We start from the raw sequence: 18,453 nt of genomic DNA on the forward strand, positions 1-18,453 counted from the left end.
ACTATACCATAATGCAACCTGGAAAAAACTTTAAAAGTAATACCAGGAATAAATTGTAGCCAGTTGAGATTGTTGAAATTACTGATTCATTGTGTTTACTTATAAAATTTTATTTATATTATCATTTGTTTTTAGCATCATTACTAAAGCATCAAATTTAATACATGATTCTCAATCAGGTTTGTTCTAATGAATAAACAAAGTATTCTATTGAGTCACATCTAAAGTATCCATCAGAAATATTTTGTAAGAGATCCTATTAGGGGCAGGGGTTATAGTGTAGAGGATAAAGCTGCCACCTGAGACACCAGCATCCTATATGGCACCGGTTCATGTCCCAGCTGCTCTGCTTCCAATCCATCTCCCTAATGATGGGCCTGGGAGAGAAGCAGAAAATTGCCCAGGTGCTTGTGTTCCTGCACCCATTTGGGACCTGGCTTAGGCCTGCGCTGGCCGTTGTGGCCATTTGGGGAGTGAACCAGCAGATAGAAGATCTCTCTGTCTTTCTCTCTCTCTCTCTCTCTGACTTTGACTTCCAGATAAATAAATAAATCTTGAGAGAGAGAGATTCTATTAAAAATTAAGTAAAGAGCAAGTGTTTGGCCTTAACACCAGTTAAGATGCCCATGTCCCATATTAAGAGTATCTGGTTTTGATACCTAGCCTTGGCTCCTAAACCCAGCTTCCTGCTAATAACACCCTGAGAAGCTTTGGTAATGACTCAGGTATTTGGGTTCCTGCCACCAACTTGGGAGAGCTGGATTGAGTTACTGGCTCTTAGTTCCTGGCTTCAGCCCCTACTGCTGCAGGGATCTGGGGAGTAAAGCAGTGGATGGAAGATCTGTTTCTGTTTCTTCTCCAGAGATGTGCTATATAAAAGAGGACTCATTTATTGGCTTCTTTATTCTTTAAAAGTATCCTGATTTTCTTAATTTTAAAACATGAGTTTAACATTTATGATACCAGTAGTAAAATTATCCTAAGGTTATATTTATCTAGTTAAATAAATTGCATTATTCTAACAAACAAGAAGAAAGAAAAGGAAGATAATACTAGGATGTACCTGCTTATAGGAGAATAATTGAATTCCTGATCGCAGGATTGTTTATTTTTTCCACATTTGAATACTTGGTTTTGCTGGTCTAGCATAGAAACTATAGATAGAATCTTTAATACATCAGAACAGTGATGTCACAGTGGTTTTGGAAATCTCTTCTCTCACCTGTAACTAAAGCATAAACTCTTCCTGTTACTGTCCTCATTTTATTACAGTGGCAGGATGCAAAAGGGCTATAAATGAGATGATTTATTGCTGTGGGTGGTGTTTAAAATCTGAATGTTTTAAGTTTGATGGAGCAATGAAGGATGGAGCAAGCTGTGAAGCTGCTCCAGCTAATCAAGGGTAGAAAGATATAATAGTGGTTTGTATTGGTTGGTGTAATATATAATGCAATAATTTTATTGATTGGATAAAATGTACCTTAATTTTTTGAGATTCATGTCTTAAAAAGTACCTGAATTAAGTGCTTTATGAAAGAAATTATAATTGATCACTTTCATTTAAAGCTCCCTTCATTATAACTATTTTAGTATAACTGGCTGCATGATGAAATTTTTTTTCTTCCAGTGTGAAAAACTCAAATTACTGTCTCCCATCATATACTGCTTATAAGAACTATGATTATTCAGAACCTGGAAGAAACAATGAACAGCCAGGCCTCTGTGGCCTAAGTAACTTGGGAAATACATGTTTCATGAACTCAGCTATTCAGGTAGGTTTCTCCAAAGTGAAACTTGTTTTTCCTAGAAATCATTAAATCATATTGTATAAAAACAATAGAATTGGGTTTTTCATGTCAGAACATGAGTATTATGTGTGTTTTGAGTGTTTATATTCTAATGGTAGATTTTAGCATACACATTTGGCTCATTCATTCTGCTGGTAGTATTGTTTTCCTCAGTTAGGTGACATGTGATTGATGATTGTATTGTAAAAGATTAAATGTCACTTCATTAAAAAATATAATTCCAAATAGAAAATTTAGTTTCCCTGAGAAGGGAGAAAAAAGCTAGTGAGATCTCTAAACTCTGTTGCTTTTTTTTTTTTTTTAAGCTTAATGAGAAATTCAGATTTTAGAAATGGGAAACTTTGTGAGCCTCCTTTTGTACATGTATTATAACAAATTGCCCTCCAATAAAGGTCTTTTAATTTGAGAATATAAGGAATTCCTGCCCTTTCCCCTTCCTTTATATGTCCATAAAGCTTTTTTTTCTTTCTGTTTTACTCTATACCCTCTTCCCACTTAACTTGTTAAATAGTCTCATCTTTGATTCTGAAGAAATGAAAGGTTAATTTTTATCATTATCACTGTATATAAAATGAGGTCTGGTTATTCAGTTTCTCCTTTATAGATAAAATTCTGTTTTGAAAAGCACCCAAATAAGCCGGCGCCGCGGCTCACTAGGCTAATCCTCCGCCTTGTGGCGCCGGCACACCAGGTTCTAGTCCTGGTCGGGGCGCCGGATTCTGTCCCGGTTGCCCCTCTTCCAGGCCAGCCCTCTGCTGTGGCCAGGGAGTGCAGTGGAGGATGGCCCAGGTGCTTGGGCCCTGCACCCCATGGGAGACCAGGAAAAGCACCTGGCTCCTGGCTCCTGCCATCGGATCAGCGCGGTGCGCCGGCCGCAGCGCGCCGGCCGCGGCGGCCATTGGAGGGTGAACCAACGGCAAAAGAAGACCTTTCTCTCTGTCTCTCTCTCTCACTGTCCACTCTGCCTGTCAAAAAAAAAAAAAAAAAAAAAAAAAAAAAAAAAAAGAAAAGCACCCAAATAAGCCGGCGCCGCGGCTCACTAGGCTAATCCTCCGCCTTGTGGCGCCGGCACACCAGGTTCTAGTCCTGGTCGGGGCGCCGGATTCTGTCCCGGTTGCCCCTCTTCCAGGCCAGCTCTGTGCTGTGGCCAGGGAGTGCAGTGGAGGATGGCCAAGTACTTGGGCCCTGCACCCATTGGGAGACCAGGATAAGTACCTGGCTCCTGCCATCGGATCAGCGCAGTGCGCTGGCCGCAGCGCGCCGACCACGGCGGCCATTGGAGGGTGAACCAACGGCAAAAGGAAGACCTTTCTCTCTGTCTCTCTCTCACACTGTCCACTCTGCCTGTCAAAAAATTAAAAAATAAAAAATAAAAAATAAAGCACCCAAATAATGATAGAACATTCTTGATATTTGATTTTAATACTTTTTGTCCTTTTGGTGAATTTTGAATTTTTAGTTTAAAATCTGAAGTTTTGTTCTGTATTCATAGTTTAATACTGAATCACCTATTCCAAGGAAGGAACTTCCAAAGATAGAGATTAAATGTAGAGTATGGATTGATAAGGATGTTAATACAATTTTTGATTAACTGAGAAAAGGATGTCTCTACTGTCCAGTATTCTAAATGACCTTTTGAACATTGTCATGAATCCAGCTATCTCCTAAAATAGACTTGTCCTTATAACATTCTTAGAAGATTAAAATTTTACCATCAGAATTCTGTAGTCTGAGAATTATCAACCTTTTAGAACCTAGAGAAGAGGGGGCTTATATCATCAGTCTCTCCTTTGTTGGTTTGCTGCTGAGCCACTTGGGAAAATAACATATTTGCTGAAACAAATATTATATAGGTTAATAAATTCTTCCATTAAATATATGAATGAATAACACAATTCATAAAGTGAGTTACTTTATTCAAAACTAGTACTGGGATTCTAGCACTAGTTAAATATAAGACATTTTAAATTTTTGCTTTATTTTTCTAGAAGGATAGAAAAGAAGACCATCTTAGAGAACAAGGCAAAATGTATTATTATCCTGATAGTTCTTTAGATAAAAAACTGAAGGACATTGGTACTAAGCTTTCAGAGATAGATTGGGAAAGCAAATTATAATTGAGTTTGGATTTCTGTTTAGACTATTCTCCGTGATCACTAAAAATCATCTTCATTACCATCTCTAGAAAATATATTATGTAAACAGTGGATACAAAAATCCCTATTCTTAGATTACCAAGTCATACTAATTTTTATTTAAATCCTTATCCTTGCACTGCCAAAATTATTTTGGTGCCAAAGCCTTTTTTTAATTATATTTTGGTATAGAAAACCAATCTAGGTGCTTTTTCAAAAGATGTTTTTAATGGTATAAGCATGAGAAATTTATGTGTGTCAGAAGAGAAAAGAGGCTTAATAATTCATTGAAAGTTTTGATCAACATTCAGACTAAATTCCTTGTGGGGAAAAAAAAAGTCCATTCTGTTTCTATGCCTTCAATGTAGCCTGTTTAGTATTATCTCCATAGGGATAACTAGCGTCTGAAAAATGAGTGTTAAAATTAAATCTCTTAACCAACCACATTGAGCTAGATTTGGCATTTATTTACTTTCCTTGTATATTATCTATTATGTTTAAGGTATGAGAAATTTTGTTTTATTCATCTTGATTTTGTTCGGAGCTATTTTACTGTAATAAATCAGTATATCTATTGCTGACCTTCATCTGAAATGTCATAAGGGTAATGGTTTATAATTTTATAGTAATGATCATAAAGAAAACTTTTTGATTAAAAATTTCAGCAATGAGTACTTTATGCAATGGATATCATTTCATGTCTTTATCTTAATTGGAAAACCAACTCTAAAACAAGTTGAAGAGAAAAATTAGACTTTATTTTTATAGCTTTTGGTTTTTAATGCAAACCCACAATTAGGAAATCTAGGACGTTAGGTTTATTTTCATAAAAATTCTCGATGTCATCTCTCAAGCTGAAAAATTTAAATGTCAGCTCTCAAGCTGAAAATTCACAGTGAGAGGAAATACTGAACGATGCTGGTAGCCTTTATTCCTGTTTCATGAACATCCATTTAAGTTCATAGGTCCACAGGTGAAAAGAGTTATAAGTAAATAACAGCTACTTTCTGATATTTTTTCAGATACTGGCTCCACAGTTAGGCTTTCTTTCAAGCTTCCTTGTAACTTTAAAAGAAATTGTTTTTATGATCTTCAGACAATATTAGAAATGTTTCTGTTGGTGATGAATTTTAATGTAACCTATTAATTCAATTATCCTAAAAATGGTAATCATTTTAGTATGTTAGATGATACAGTTATTGATATATCTAAAAAAATGACTGTGACAAGCAGGCCTGTTTTTTATGTGAAAGTGGCTTATGCTTAGCCTATCAGCCATCCTGAGAATAGTGAAATTTTTTGGTTGCCTATGATTACAAACTAAGCAATACAAGCCTAAGTGTGATTTAATATTATTGTTATATGCTACTCAAGATTTTCTCTGATATAACAAATGGTATGAATGAGTATTAGCTTTTCTTGGTGATTATAGTGCTGCCATGTAGTTTCAGTTTATTAAGCTAATATTTATTTAGTGCTAAGCATTCAAGGGTACTTCAAAAAGTACATGGAAGATGGAGTTTAAAAGTAAGTTTATTTTGATGAGAAAACATTTGAAATCCATGTATACAAGGGATCTTCAAAAAATTCATGGAAAACGCATTGTTAAAATTGTTCAATTGTTTTGGTACCAAAACTTACATTTTTATTCCATTTTCCACAAACTTTTATAAGTACCTTCCCTCATTTGGGAGATTTTTTTAAGTAGATCTTGACCTTATAAAGATTACAGCCTAAATAATAAGATTTTCAAACTTTTTACTTTTCAGCATTAAAACCTGTCTTTAAATGTTATGAGGAAAGTTTAATTGTATCCACAGTATTTGAACAGAGATAGTAAAATTGCTTTGGTTGGGTGGAGTGCCCAGAACTCCATATGCTTTCCATTATTTTCCTTGATATCCTCAAAAAATTCTCATGGATCCAGGACTCTGAGAACAAGTTGAAAACCATTCTCTGGCTTTAAGCACACAAACTCATGCATAAAATATTAATAATATAGTTGAGCCCAGTCTGTGGCTACCTAGGAAAGCGTAGCTTTTCTGCTTCTTAACTGTGTTAACTTTGACAGTTTATTTACTAATTTTTCTTGTAAGATGACTAGAAAATAGTGGTAACCGTATCTTAGTTGTATTGCAGATTTTATATGAGACAAAGAATATAAAGCTCTTAGAATAGTCTTGTACATCATAAATACTGAATAGATACTGGAGTCATACTGTCCCCTTTTTTTTCAATTCACGGAGTTAAGCACAGTAGCTCTGGAAAGATTCTGTCTTCCATGGGCCCTATGTTTGTTCTTCTTTCTTACAAGTCTTATTTTGACTAGACCTTATGATCAGAGAAGAACAAAATATGTTTTTCCCTCCTTAGTATTATCGCAGTTGTGGTATTAATCTCTATCCTGAACTGTGTTCTTCCTAGGCAAACCTGATAAGCAAGGGACATAATAAAGTAGAACTGTTCATAGGTATTCAATCTGTAAGACACTCCGAAACTCAAAATTCTTGTGTTCAGGTTATCCCCTCACCTCAGCCTCACCTTGCAGTTATGGTTTATAGGTATATACCGCTGTGTCCTGGTGGTATACATAACATAACAAAATAGTTCTCTAGTACCCTAAATCTATTGCTCCCTCCAGAGAATGTCTAGGTTTTAGAATTTATGTTATTGGAGTTCATTTTAATTAGCATTAGTTCAGAAGATTCAGGAGCACTCCAACCCTTGTCTTTCTCATTGTCAAGGCCTACCTAGGAGGCTCATGATTGGCTTCCTGGAAGAAGCAACTCTTCAGATGGATTTCAAGCAAGGGAGTGATGTGGTCTTTTCCACTGGAAAGCAGCACAGCGTAAGATGGTTGTTTTAAAACTTTACTTGGACATCATAGGGCTCCTTAAATTCTAGGACATCACTGGAAGAAATGATAGTAATCAAGGATTTGTTCATTATTGTCATAAAATATAAAATGAACTGGGATTCCGAGCAATTTCAAAGTCAGATGTTTTCTATGATATGTTGAATTAGGAAAAAGTTTATTCCGTGTATTCAGCAGAAGGTTAAATAGAAGGTTTCTTTGAGACTTAATTTGAAAGAAAGTAATACTACATAGAAATAACATTGTTTAAAAAGCTAGAACTTCATTGCATTGTAAAACAGTGAATAAGTCATTATTAAAGCTATTATTTATATGTAACATTGCTACATAGCTTAGAATTAAATATAATGCTACCCTGCTGTCAACTTGAAACTTTTGCATTTATTAGAATACAGATTCTCAGAAACGTAGTCAAACATGAAACTTTTATTTTATTCAAACTACCAACGTTCTATTTAAGTGAGTAAAGCTTCAATTAAAACAAAAAACTTCACCCCAAGACATTAAACAGTCTTTAAAAACTGTTCAGGATCTTAAAGAAAATGACTTGTTCTGATAAATTGAGAGAATGTGGCTAACTAAAAATTTGAACTACTTCTTTGTAGGCCAAATTTTTTAGTTTAACTCAGGCTATTAATCCCAGTTATTTGAGTTCCTTCAACATTATGTGCCAAAAATTGCATAGCAAACTATCCTAAAAAATATGTTGAATCTTCTGTCAGATGACAGCTAAGTCAGGTATTTCTATTTGATAAAAGCAAAAACAAAAATAAGGAAAACAGTTTTAATTGCATCAGAATCACTCACTCTCTGAACATGGATGTCAGTGTTTGACTTTTCCCTTTGTTTAGATTAGAGGGACAAGTATCCCTTTCTGAAAGGAGAAACAAGATTGGAAAAGGAAAACCTACATTCTGAGGCAGATGATTTTAGTAAAAAAGTGTATGTAGTATAATTTTATAAGAATGTCATATTCACAACTAGGGCAGAAATGGTATCTCAAAGAGAATGCTTTTCCTTTGTGTACTGGCAAACAATTTGTCATAAAAATTTGCCTTTCTTAATCTCAGATGAGACAAGACAATCTGCTTTGTCTGTTCTTCATGTTTGTAGTTAGTAAGCAAACTTCTTTAGGATTAACATTTCTAGTTTTGTGTTAATGTAGACTGGTAAATGTTCTGTCTATCCCAAATTCTATAATGGTAAAAATGACATGGAGTCATGACATAGAAGGAGATTATTTTAAAGAGTTTTAGATAATTACCTTTTATTCTAAAATCAAAATGGTTTAACATTACCCTGTCTATAAAAGATGAATACAAGTTTAATAATGTAGTTGTGTTCCCCTATACCCAATATGTGCAGGTTCCTCGTCACCAGATTTAACCAAATGTGGATAGAAAATATTCAGGAAAGAAAAGTTGCACCTCTACTGAACATGTGCAGATCTTTTTTCCCTATCATTATTCCCTAAACAAGATGATGTAACAACTATTTACATTGCATTAGATGTTATATAAGTAATCTAGAGACTATTGAGAGTATACCAAAGGATTGTGTAAGTAACATGCGAATACTGTGCTATTTTATGTAAGGGATTTGAGCATCGATGGATTTTTGGTACCTGTGGGTTTTGTGAAACCTGTCCCAAACAGATACCAAGGGAAGTGGGATGACTATTGCATTACAGGGATGGCATCTTAAATCAGCAGTTATAATTTGACAGAAGTATCCTGTATTGGTTTGAATAATTATTCCAAGGGCTTTTATTTGTATATGAATGGAAAACATAATGGGAACTACAGATTTGCTTCCAACCCCCTAACCAAAAAAAAAAAAGTTTACTTGTACTACTTAAAATCAAACAGCTTACTTCCTTTCTTAAGGTCAAAATCTTTTAAGATATTTTTTTCCTCAGTGAGTAGTAACACCATGAAACGCTGTTGATCAGATGATACTAAAGTGTTTTGGGCTTATATTCTAAATTTTTATAAATTAATATTATTGAATAACATTAGAAAATATAAGGAGATTGGACTGATTCTTGAAAAAGTGAAAACTACATTAAATCTTTCCTAGGACCTTGTTGTCTTTTGCCTATTTCTTTTAAATTTCATTTAGAGTCTCATAAGTTAAATCCATGATTACCAAAAGTCCCTCATCTATTTAAGGTTTTTTTCTTTTAATTTCATTCACCTTGAGGCCATCTTCTTCCTTGCTTCCTTCCGTCCTTCCTTTTTTTTTTTTTTATTTGACAGAGTTAGAGACAGAGAGAAAGGTCTTCCTTCTGTTGGTTCACTCCCCAAATGGCCGAAATGGCCGGCACTCCACCAATCTGAAGCCAGGAGCCGCCAGGTGTTTCCTCCTATTCTCCCGTGCGGGTGCAGGGACCCAAGCACTTGGGCCATCCTCCACTGCCTTTCCGGGCCACAGCAGAGAGCTAGACTGGAAGAGAAGCAACCGGGACTAGTGCCTGGTGCCCCAACCAGGACTAGAACCCGGGGTGCTGGTGCCACAGGCGGAGGATCTTTCTTTTTTGGTTTGTAAGTGGATTAGTTTGTGATGATGCTTGTTACATATGATTACTTCATTAGTGTCACTATCACTTTGAAAATAATATATTTCAATTCAGTATTTCAGTACCATATATGTGGGAATCAATTACTAAATATTATCAATCACTTCTTAGAAGTTATTTATAAATCGTATTATTCCAAGCAGGGAGAGCATCAATGAGTTGGTTACTGGAACCATTGTTCAATTAATAATGAATGGCTAGTTCTCATATAAACCCATTTTGAAGCATTAATAGCCCAGAATTTAATCTTTCAGCCTCTGCTAATAGCAGGACCCTTCTTTGCATAATACCAATTGTTCTTCATATCAATTTCACTCTCTTAATTTCCTTTTCACTGAGGTCTATGAGTTTGGGCATAAGTATCTCTACTTCATTAATGAGAAAACTGAGGCAAGCAAAGTTTAAGTGATTTCCCAGTCTCTAGTACAAGTCAGTAAATGAATTAAAACTAGGTTTCTATTTAGAATGTGACATAATATATTTTTTCCTCAAAATTATAGTAATCAACTTATAAGAAATGCCCTTAAATATGGTTTATTTTGGTGACATAACAAAATTTACCATTTTAACCATTTTTAAGTGTACAGTTCTCTGACATTAAGCATATTCATAATGTTTTTAACCACTAAAAATGCTCTTATGTAATTGCTAAATAAATGGCTTCCATAATATACAATTATCCCCTTAGGAAGTAGTAGTATTGCATCATTCAAAGCAGTTTCTCTAAAAAGTTAAATGCACACTTACTCATTTGATGATGAGTGTTCAAAGCTATTTAAGCACTCCTCTTAGAATTTCTTTTATTTTTCTGAGCATCACTGGTGAATATTTTTACTATTTTGTTGATGAGGTGGACTTTCAAAAATCTGAAATCATTCAGAGCATTATCTTCAAAGCATTGTAGGTGATCATTTGATATATTCTTTTTTTTTAGGATTTTATTTATTTATTTGAGAGGTAGAGTTACAGACAGTGAGAGAGAGAGAAACAGAGAGAAAGGTCTTCCTTCCATTGGTTAACTCCCCAATGGCCCCAACAGCCGGAGCTGAGCTGATCCGAAGCCAGGAACCAGGTGCTTCTTTCTGGTTTCCCATGTGGGTGCCGTGGCCCAAGGACTTGGGCCATCTTCTACTTTTTTGCTTTCCCAGGCCACAGCAGAGAGCTGGTTGGAAGAGGAGCAGCCGGGACTCGAACCGGCGCCCACATGGGATGCCAGTGCCACAGACAGAGGATTAACCTACTGCGCTACGGCACCGGCCTCCATTTGATATATTCTTGAAATTATTTTATCAGCAAATATTTAGGGCTTACTAATAATGCTTTTTACTCTGATAGACATTAATTATACTGTGGTGAACTGTTAAATTGAAATTTACAGTCTACTTGGGAGGAGGGAGATAAATATGAAGTCAATCAAATTATCATAAGCCTCATGAAGGGAAAAAAGTGGAATGTTGTGAGTAAATAACAGGAGCCTATAGAGCAACAAATTTGTACTGGGTTATCATACTCACCCAAAGTACCATTTGAATCATGATCAAGGAGTTAGTTGAGTTAAAGGTAGCTGAGAGTTATTAGATGGAACCAAAGCAAGTGCAAAATCCCTAAGAGGCGAAGTTTGAAGAACTCAAAGAGTAATATGTGGAAAAATGTATTTAGGGCATTAGGAAAAATTGAAGAAGTAGACAAAAGCCAGATCATATGAGGAGAATTTGAATGTGAGTGTGTTTAAAAGGAATTGAAGGTTCTGCGACCTAATATATTATGTTTAACTTCTACCTGGTTTCTTTGCTTCTGTTTAACCCCTTCAGCCTGTGTTTATATTAGCACCAATCTTTTTCAAACATTAAATATTTATTTTTACTCTTTGCCTTTATTACCAACTACCTTGCTTCACTCAGCAAAAGCCAAAGTCTTTAAGAGAAAGTATAAGCTTTATAAGATCTGACTTGCTAGGCCGGCGCCGCGGCTCACTAGGCTAATCCTCCGCCTAGCGGCGCCGGCACACCGGGTTCTAGTCCCGGTCGGGGCGCCGGATTCTGTCCCGGTTGCCCCTCTTCCAGGCCAGCTCTCTGCTGTGGCCAGGGAGTGCAGTGGAGGATGGCCCAGGTGCTTGGGCCCTGCACCCCATGGGAGACCAGGAAAAGCACCTGGCTCCTGGCTCCTGCCATTGGATCAGCGCGGTGCGCCGGCTGCAGCGGCGGCCATTGGAGGGTGAACCAACGGCAAAGGAAGACCTTTCTCTGTCTCTCTCTCTCTCACTGTCCACTCTGCCTGTCAAAAAAAAAAAAAAAAAGATCTGACTTGCTGCTGCCTCCTTTGCTACCAATTCCTTTCCTCCATGCCCATGTCCCTACATCCTTACACACAGCAAGAATGTTCCTCTTTAACAGTCTCTGAATTTCCATTTTCCTGTACCTGTAATATCCCTCTCTAAGTATTTATATCTTTACTCTTTCACTTTGATTGTGTGTCTTTTATCAGGTAGCTTCCCAAACACCCTTTTTAAAATAGTAACTGTTCTCCCTGCATTCTGTACAGCACACATGGTCATCTGACACACTGACACACTCTTTACAGAAATTGTGTTTGTATATATCTCCTTACTCCCAATTAAATAAACACACACATATATAAATATAAGATCAATAAGTGGAAGTTCTTTGTTTTCAGTCGCTGCTATAACCCCATTACTACTTCTGGCATATAGAACGCACTCAAATTACTGTTAGGTTAAGGGTACCACAAGTGTTCTCTAGTTTCTGGCTTGTACAAAATGATGGATATAACCATTGAATAAAATCATAGTGGTTGAAGGAGGGACACAGTAGGATGGGTTGATTTCAGGTGGGGAAAAGATGCTGAGTTCACTTTAGGCATGTTCAGTTTGTGATGCCAATGAAACATCCAAGATCATCGACCTAGGAACAGGAATGCAAATAGCCATCTAGGTATTGAAAATCGTGGAAATGATTGCATTTGAATTTGGGTGTCTGAGAAAGAGATCTCATGACTAAAGCTTGCAATAAACATTGGAGTGGAACAAAGAAATATCCGCCATAATAGGAGAAAAGGGAGGTGTTACCTATGTAAGTGTGTCTTGATTATGTGATGACTTCCACTATCTTCAAAATACAAGACTAGTGTTGAGATCTTATGTGAAGTTAGGGTCGTCAGTTTAGAATAGTACAAATTTTGAGATTTTTCTCCAGCACTGTTCTTAAGAAGTATAAAATATATAATTCAGGTCATTTAGTGTTGGAGAAAGAAAAGAACAAAGGAATTAGGAACAGCTAAATTAATTTTCTTTTTTATTATTATTAGCTAATTTATTTACCTGACCCAACAAACATCCATTACTAAGCATGGTTCTAGACATTGGTGATGCAGAAGTTAAAAAGAGAGTGCCTGTCCTCTGGAAATTCATGATCTAGTGAATGAGAGACCTATATAAATAAATAAGATATAATATGTGATAAAATAGAAAGCATAATGAACCTAATGTCATGGAAACAAAGAGAGCTATTGGGGAAGTAAGTGAGGTTTCACAGAGTTGGGTTTTGATTTCATTTGGTAGTATATATTTCTATTTGGTATGACTTAAAATTTCCATATGGTCATAAAGTAGAGAATTACCAGAGGTAAAGACTACAGCATTACTTCTCATGCTTGTTCATACATTTTTCTCATCCAGATCCCTATATCAGAAGTCTGTTTTGCTTCAGCAGAAAACATCCTGTTTATACAATCACTAAACATATATTGGAATGTCTTATATATGCTATTAAGGTTTTTTTCACATGTGTGCCAACTCTAAAAAGAGAACTATCTATAATATTTGAACAATATATAATGCTGATTCATAATCCCACAGTTATGTGCCACATTTGATATTTGAGCAGTATATAATGCTGGTCCATGATGTCTCAGTTGTATACCAGATAATACTGCCTCATCTATATATATTATATTTGATGTATAATTATGTATAAATATATATAATTATTATGAATATTTCCTAGGGCTTTTGTAAGTATATATACTTTGTAAGGAGTTTCAGTATCTAAAAAAAAGTTTTTGACAAAAATGTTAGTTTATATGCAAAATTGTAATAATAAAACATACTGGCCGGTGCCACGGCTCAATAGGCTAATCCTCCGCCTGTGGCAGCGGCACACCGGGTTCTAGTCCTGGTTGGGGCGCCAGATTCTGTCCCGGTTGCCCCTCTTCCAGGCCAGCTCTCTGCTGTGGCCCAGGAGTGCAGTGGAGGATGGCCCAAGTGCTTGGGCCCTGCACCCCATGGGAGACCAGGAGAAGCACCTGGCACAATGCGCCGGGCGCAGCGCACCGGCTGCAGCGGCCATTGGAGGGTGAACCAATGGCAAAGGAAGACCTTTCTGTCTGTCTCTCTCTCTCACTGTCCACTCTGCCTGTCAATAATAATAACAATAATAAAACATACTTTCAATTTTCCACTTAGTGCGTGCCATACCAAAATGTATCTGTTTTCATAATTATGCCACCACCTTCAGGGAACCTCTGTTAAGTTTCCTGACACTTGTAACATTGTTTCCTCTTTGTTGGCTACCTTTAACCTCCCTTCTTCCTTCCTTTCAGCAGATATACAATAGTCTTTATATTTAAATTAGATGGTGAAATGAAGAGGACTCATGACCTTGAGAATGATCTCTGCTTTCTTCCTACTTCCTCATCTCCCATTCAGTAGTCCTTGTCTCACTTGAATCTATACTACCTGGATTCAAATCCTAGTTATATCATTTGTAACTCATGTGACTTTGGATAAGAAACTTAGTTTCTTCATTGTAAAAATTATTATAAGGTGTTGAAGTATTTGGCCCAAAGTCAAATTATGTATCAACTACTAATTATCACTATCACCATGAATATCATATCACCTCACAGAAATTGTTCTCAGAAAGGTCATTCTTGTCTTGCTGTTTGCTGGGTTTCTTCTACCCCTTTTACCTTTGGTAAATTGTTATGTGTTTATTTACCAACAAATTGCAAATCTGTCTCAATCATAATTTCTGCTTCCTGAGTTTCCCTCCAATATGTAATTATTAAATGGTGGTTCCTGCCAAGATAACCCACAAATTACAAGCTCAACAAGTCCTGTAAGACTAATCCTGATTTCTTATACTTCATAGATTCAACCATCTACATGGTAACCCAAGTCAAAGACCTGAGGATTATACCAAATTCTGTTCTTTCCACCTTTTAAGTATCACTTCCATTTGTCCTTTCTTTTGCCGCAAATACACTGTTTCATTACTTCACCATCTTCTCTGTGCACTATTGAAATGAATCTAAATCATCTTTTTGTTCCACCATTTGCCCCTTTCCAACCCACTTAGTATACTCCTCCAAATTAATTGTTTAAAAAGCAAATATGATTATTTAGTTATGATAATGGTACATTTCAAACCTGTTTCCCATCACTTACAGAATAAAACTCAAGCTGGATCCTGCCTGCTTACCTCCCTAACCAAGTCTGCTTTCAATTGTTAGAATTTTTTGTTTCAAACTGCTTTATGTATACTATTACCTCCTCCCTACTTGCCTTTTTCCACACTTGCCCCCCTTCTCTATCCCTTTCTCTTGGATAAGTAACTGTTACACCATGGCAATCATAAAACAGAGGCTGTCCTTGATTTTATTTTATATCCCCAATATTTAGTATAATACCCGACAATAGTAAGTTCATTAGAACAGTGTTTCTCACGACATGTCTGTGGACAAACAGTGCTGGTGAACAATGAAATAAATACAGAAATTTTAAGTGATCAAAAACTTATAGGGCAATTTGGGTAATTTTAAGTCTATTAAACCTAGGAAAAATGGGCTTATTTTAATTTGATTTTTCTAGTGCTTTTTTTATTGTATCTTCCAGAAGTATGCATCTGTGATGATTTGAAATTATTTTAAAAAAAAGATGGTACTTCTACACATATGGTTTCAGAAGCACTGAATTAGAAAAATCATTTTACCGGAAATGTTTGGAACCTACTCTTTAACAGATAATATTTTAGAGCTGTCTAAACTCAAAAACTTAATTTAAAAAAAAAAAACTATAGCTCCAGTTGAAAAAAAAATTATAGCTCATATATTTACTTTTAAAAAAAAAAAAGGTTTATTACTTATTTGAAGACAGAGTTACAGAGAAGCAGAGGCAGCGAGAGAGAAAGTCTTCGATCCACTGATTCACGCCACTGTGGCTGGAGCTGAGCCAATCTGGGGACAGGAGCTTCTTCCAGGTTTCCCATGCGCGTGCAGGGGCCCAAGGACTTGGGCATTTTTCCATTGCTTTTCCAGGCCATAGCAGAGAGCTGGATTGGAGTGGAACAGCCAGGACTCAACCAGGGCCTATATGGTATGCTGGCACTGCAGGCAGCGGCTTTACCCGCTACGCCACAGCACCAGCCCCAATGTATATTTGCTTAATGCAACTACAGAATCAGAATTTCCAGTGTATATTAAGTACAAGAGATATTATTGCTTATGTCCTTCAAATATAACCAATCTTCTATCACTAGAAACACTCATAGTTTGGGCTATCACATGGTTCAGCTTATTGTGATTTATGGGTCTGTTGTAATGTAATGATATGGAAAGGTATGTTTTAGTTGTTTTGCTTAAAGAATATAATAATGATGAAGTTTTAAAAAAAAATTTTTTTTTGCTATTCCCTCCTGTAGGCCTTTGCAGGAAAGCTAAAAGATTAACAAAATATACAATTCTTAATACTCATTTATTCAAAAAAGTTCCTTTTCTGAAAATAATATGCAAAAGACTTAGCATGCAAAAAATTATGAAGATCCATTGTTTTCTCTTTAGCTGTCTTGTTACATAAAAAGTTGCTGTTCATATTTATTTCATTGTGAGGCAGTTTTGAATTACTCATGAATTACTGAATTTCATGCAGTAGGAGATATACTGAACATCAAAACTAAAATTCATATGCTGTGGTTTTTAAAAAATAAAACAATTTTGTTTCTTAGTGTTATTAGAATCATTTGGTTTTAGCATACTTCCTATAAAGTGAATATCTAAACATAAAATCTTTGCTGAATAGCCTGTTCCTAAAAATTTTTTAATTTTAAATCAGACAAGTGCTATCATAGTCTAGTAGTTTTAAAATGTCATGTAAATATACCTGACCTGAAGTTTATGGCCTTGGTGGTGATGTAATAATCATTAGCACAATGACTTTCATATTTTTGTCAGAGATAGGTACTCTATCCAGTTTCTTTCTGCTTGCAATGTGAATATCAGTGGCTCTTACATAATCATGATTTCTTTAGCTACAGTATGTACTCACCACAAGTTACAGAGTGGTGGTCTTTTTGAGAAATTTAGAGTTCTTCCTAAATCTTACAGATGGGAGATGAGGAGAAGGATTGATAGTACTAACCTGTAAATTGTTTTCCATTAGTTCTTATATTCTCAGAATCTTAATTCTTCATTGAATTCAAGTGGTTTGTGAAGTAGAAATACCATAAAATTTGAAGGAAGGGACAACAGCAGAGATTTTAAGTGCAGTTTAATTTCATTCATGTCTTAAGCATAGAGACCATATATAATAAAGTGCTAGAACAACATCTTTGCCCAATTCAAGAAACCTGTCTTAAAAACACTTGGACTTTATGTAAAATTTCAACATTTTAAATGGACTATGCTATTCATTAACTACTTGGTGAGGGGAGAGGGCAGACATGGTACCAAGGCCAAAATAGAAGTTTAAAAAAAAAACTTGTATCCATTTAAACTTCCATGTTTTTTCTTTTTAAAAATCTTGAGGACAGAATGGAAATGTAAAGCAAAAGACAGCTCTAGTTGCATTCACTTGGAAAAGTAGAGCTCTTTGGAGTTGATCTCTCAAATCTAATGAGATTTGCCTTTCCTGGGGAAAAAATAACAAATATGAGAATAGCAAATGAATATCTCATTTTTAAAATCAACTTGATAATGAGACAAGCCTACATTTGAAGTACTTCATGGTAAAAGATTACATCCGACTTTTCCTTTATCACTTACTGTCTCATTACAGAACTTGAGCCAAATCCTAGAAATTAACAATGTTTTGGAATTACATAGTACATTTTCAGAATGTGTATACTATTGTCATGACAGATGGCATATCTGAAAATTCTTTATCTGCCTTACTTTAAGATCAAGAAGAAAAAAGATTGAGGATATTCTACCTGACATTAACTGTGAATTACTTCAGGCTTTATTTCTAAAGTATAACAAAATGAGAATGAATCTTATTTTAGATTGGGTTTTTATATTTAGTATTGGGCAATTTGAAGATGAAGCTATTTTTTAAAGAGTTGTGAATGATGTTACATTTTGGTCAGTTTACAAGATGAGTTACACAACTCAAAAGCTTTAGGTAATCAAAAATTTAAGTTTGTTTTCTTTCCTGTTCTAGTTACCGGTTTACTAAAATAGTGAGCATACATGATCACTTGAGAATTGGGATTCTGGAGCACCTGAACAGAAAGGGAGTGGTTCATATTCAGCATTACAAAAGACAACTTTCTCTTTTTGAAGGGGATTACTTTGACTATTTTCCAGGTACTGGGGAAATTCCAGATTCATTGCAAGTTATGGGATGGCTATTAATTATTCATTTCCTAAAATATATTGATTACAGACTTGAGATATGATTATATATAGAAATTTGACTCCATCAAATTTTAAAAGTCCTATATAGCAGTTTATAGTGAAGTACAAAATTGAAATTCTTACATGTGTCATTTATAATTTTTCAGAGAACTCCATAAACATCAGTTTTATTGATAAGAACATACTTAGGGGAAAAACTTTTTGAAAGTAATAGGAAAGCAATAGAATTTGTGCATGTGTGTATAAAGAAAAGTGTGCCATGCAGTCTTATCTTTCCAAGTAAATAATGGAAGTTTATGAAATTCATATTTTTTCAAATAATATTCTAGTTTCAGAATTTTGAGTTAAGCAAATTTATAACTAGAAACTTTTTCATGGAGTTAATACTTTATAAAATATTTGAGTGAT

General features: G+C 35.4%; 1 protein-coding gene across 13 annotated transcripts in view; it reads left to right on the forward strand.

Moving 5' to 3' along the window:
• The window catches only part of USP15 (ubiquitin specific peptidase 15), a 126,189-nt gene that overhangs the window by 79,368 nt on the left and 28,368 nt on the right, over positions 1-18,453 (forward strand). For 6 of the 13 annotated variants that reach the window (XR_016216163.1, XR_016216164.1, XM_070052558.2 and 3 more), the window contains 2 exons: positions 1,628-1,772; positions 6,688-6,791. Coding sequence is in view for 8 of the 13 variants with exons in the window: in XM_070052558.2 (XP_069908659.1) it covers positions 1,748-1,772; positions 6,688-6,791 (129 nt within the window). In the remaining 5 variants the exon portion in view is untranslated. Of the gene's footprint in view, positions 1-1,627; positions 1,773-6,687; positions 6,792-17,848; positions 17,995-18,453 lie in introns of those variants that run through there. The other 7 variants (XR_007919692.3, XR_016216162.1, XM_002711302.6 and 4 more) reach the window with 2 other exon arrangements.

Source organism: Oryctolagus cuniculus, chromosome 11, assembly GCF_051225735.1.
Source record: "Oryctolagus cuniculus isolate XC-2025 breed Fujian yellow rabbit chromosome 11, ASM5122573v1, whole genome shotgun sequence".
Classification (NCBI taxonomy): domain Eukaryota; kingdom Metazoa; phylum Chordata; class Mammalia; order Lagomorpha; family Leporidae; genus Oryctolagus; species Oryctolagus cuniculus.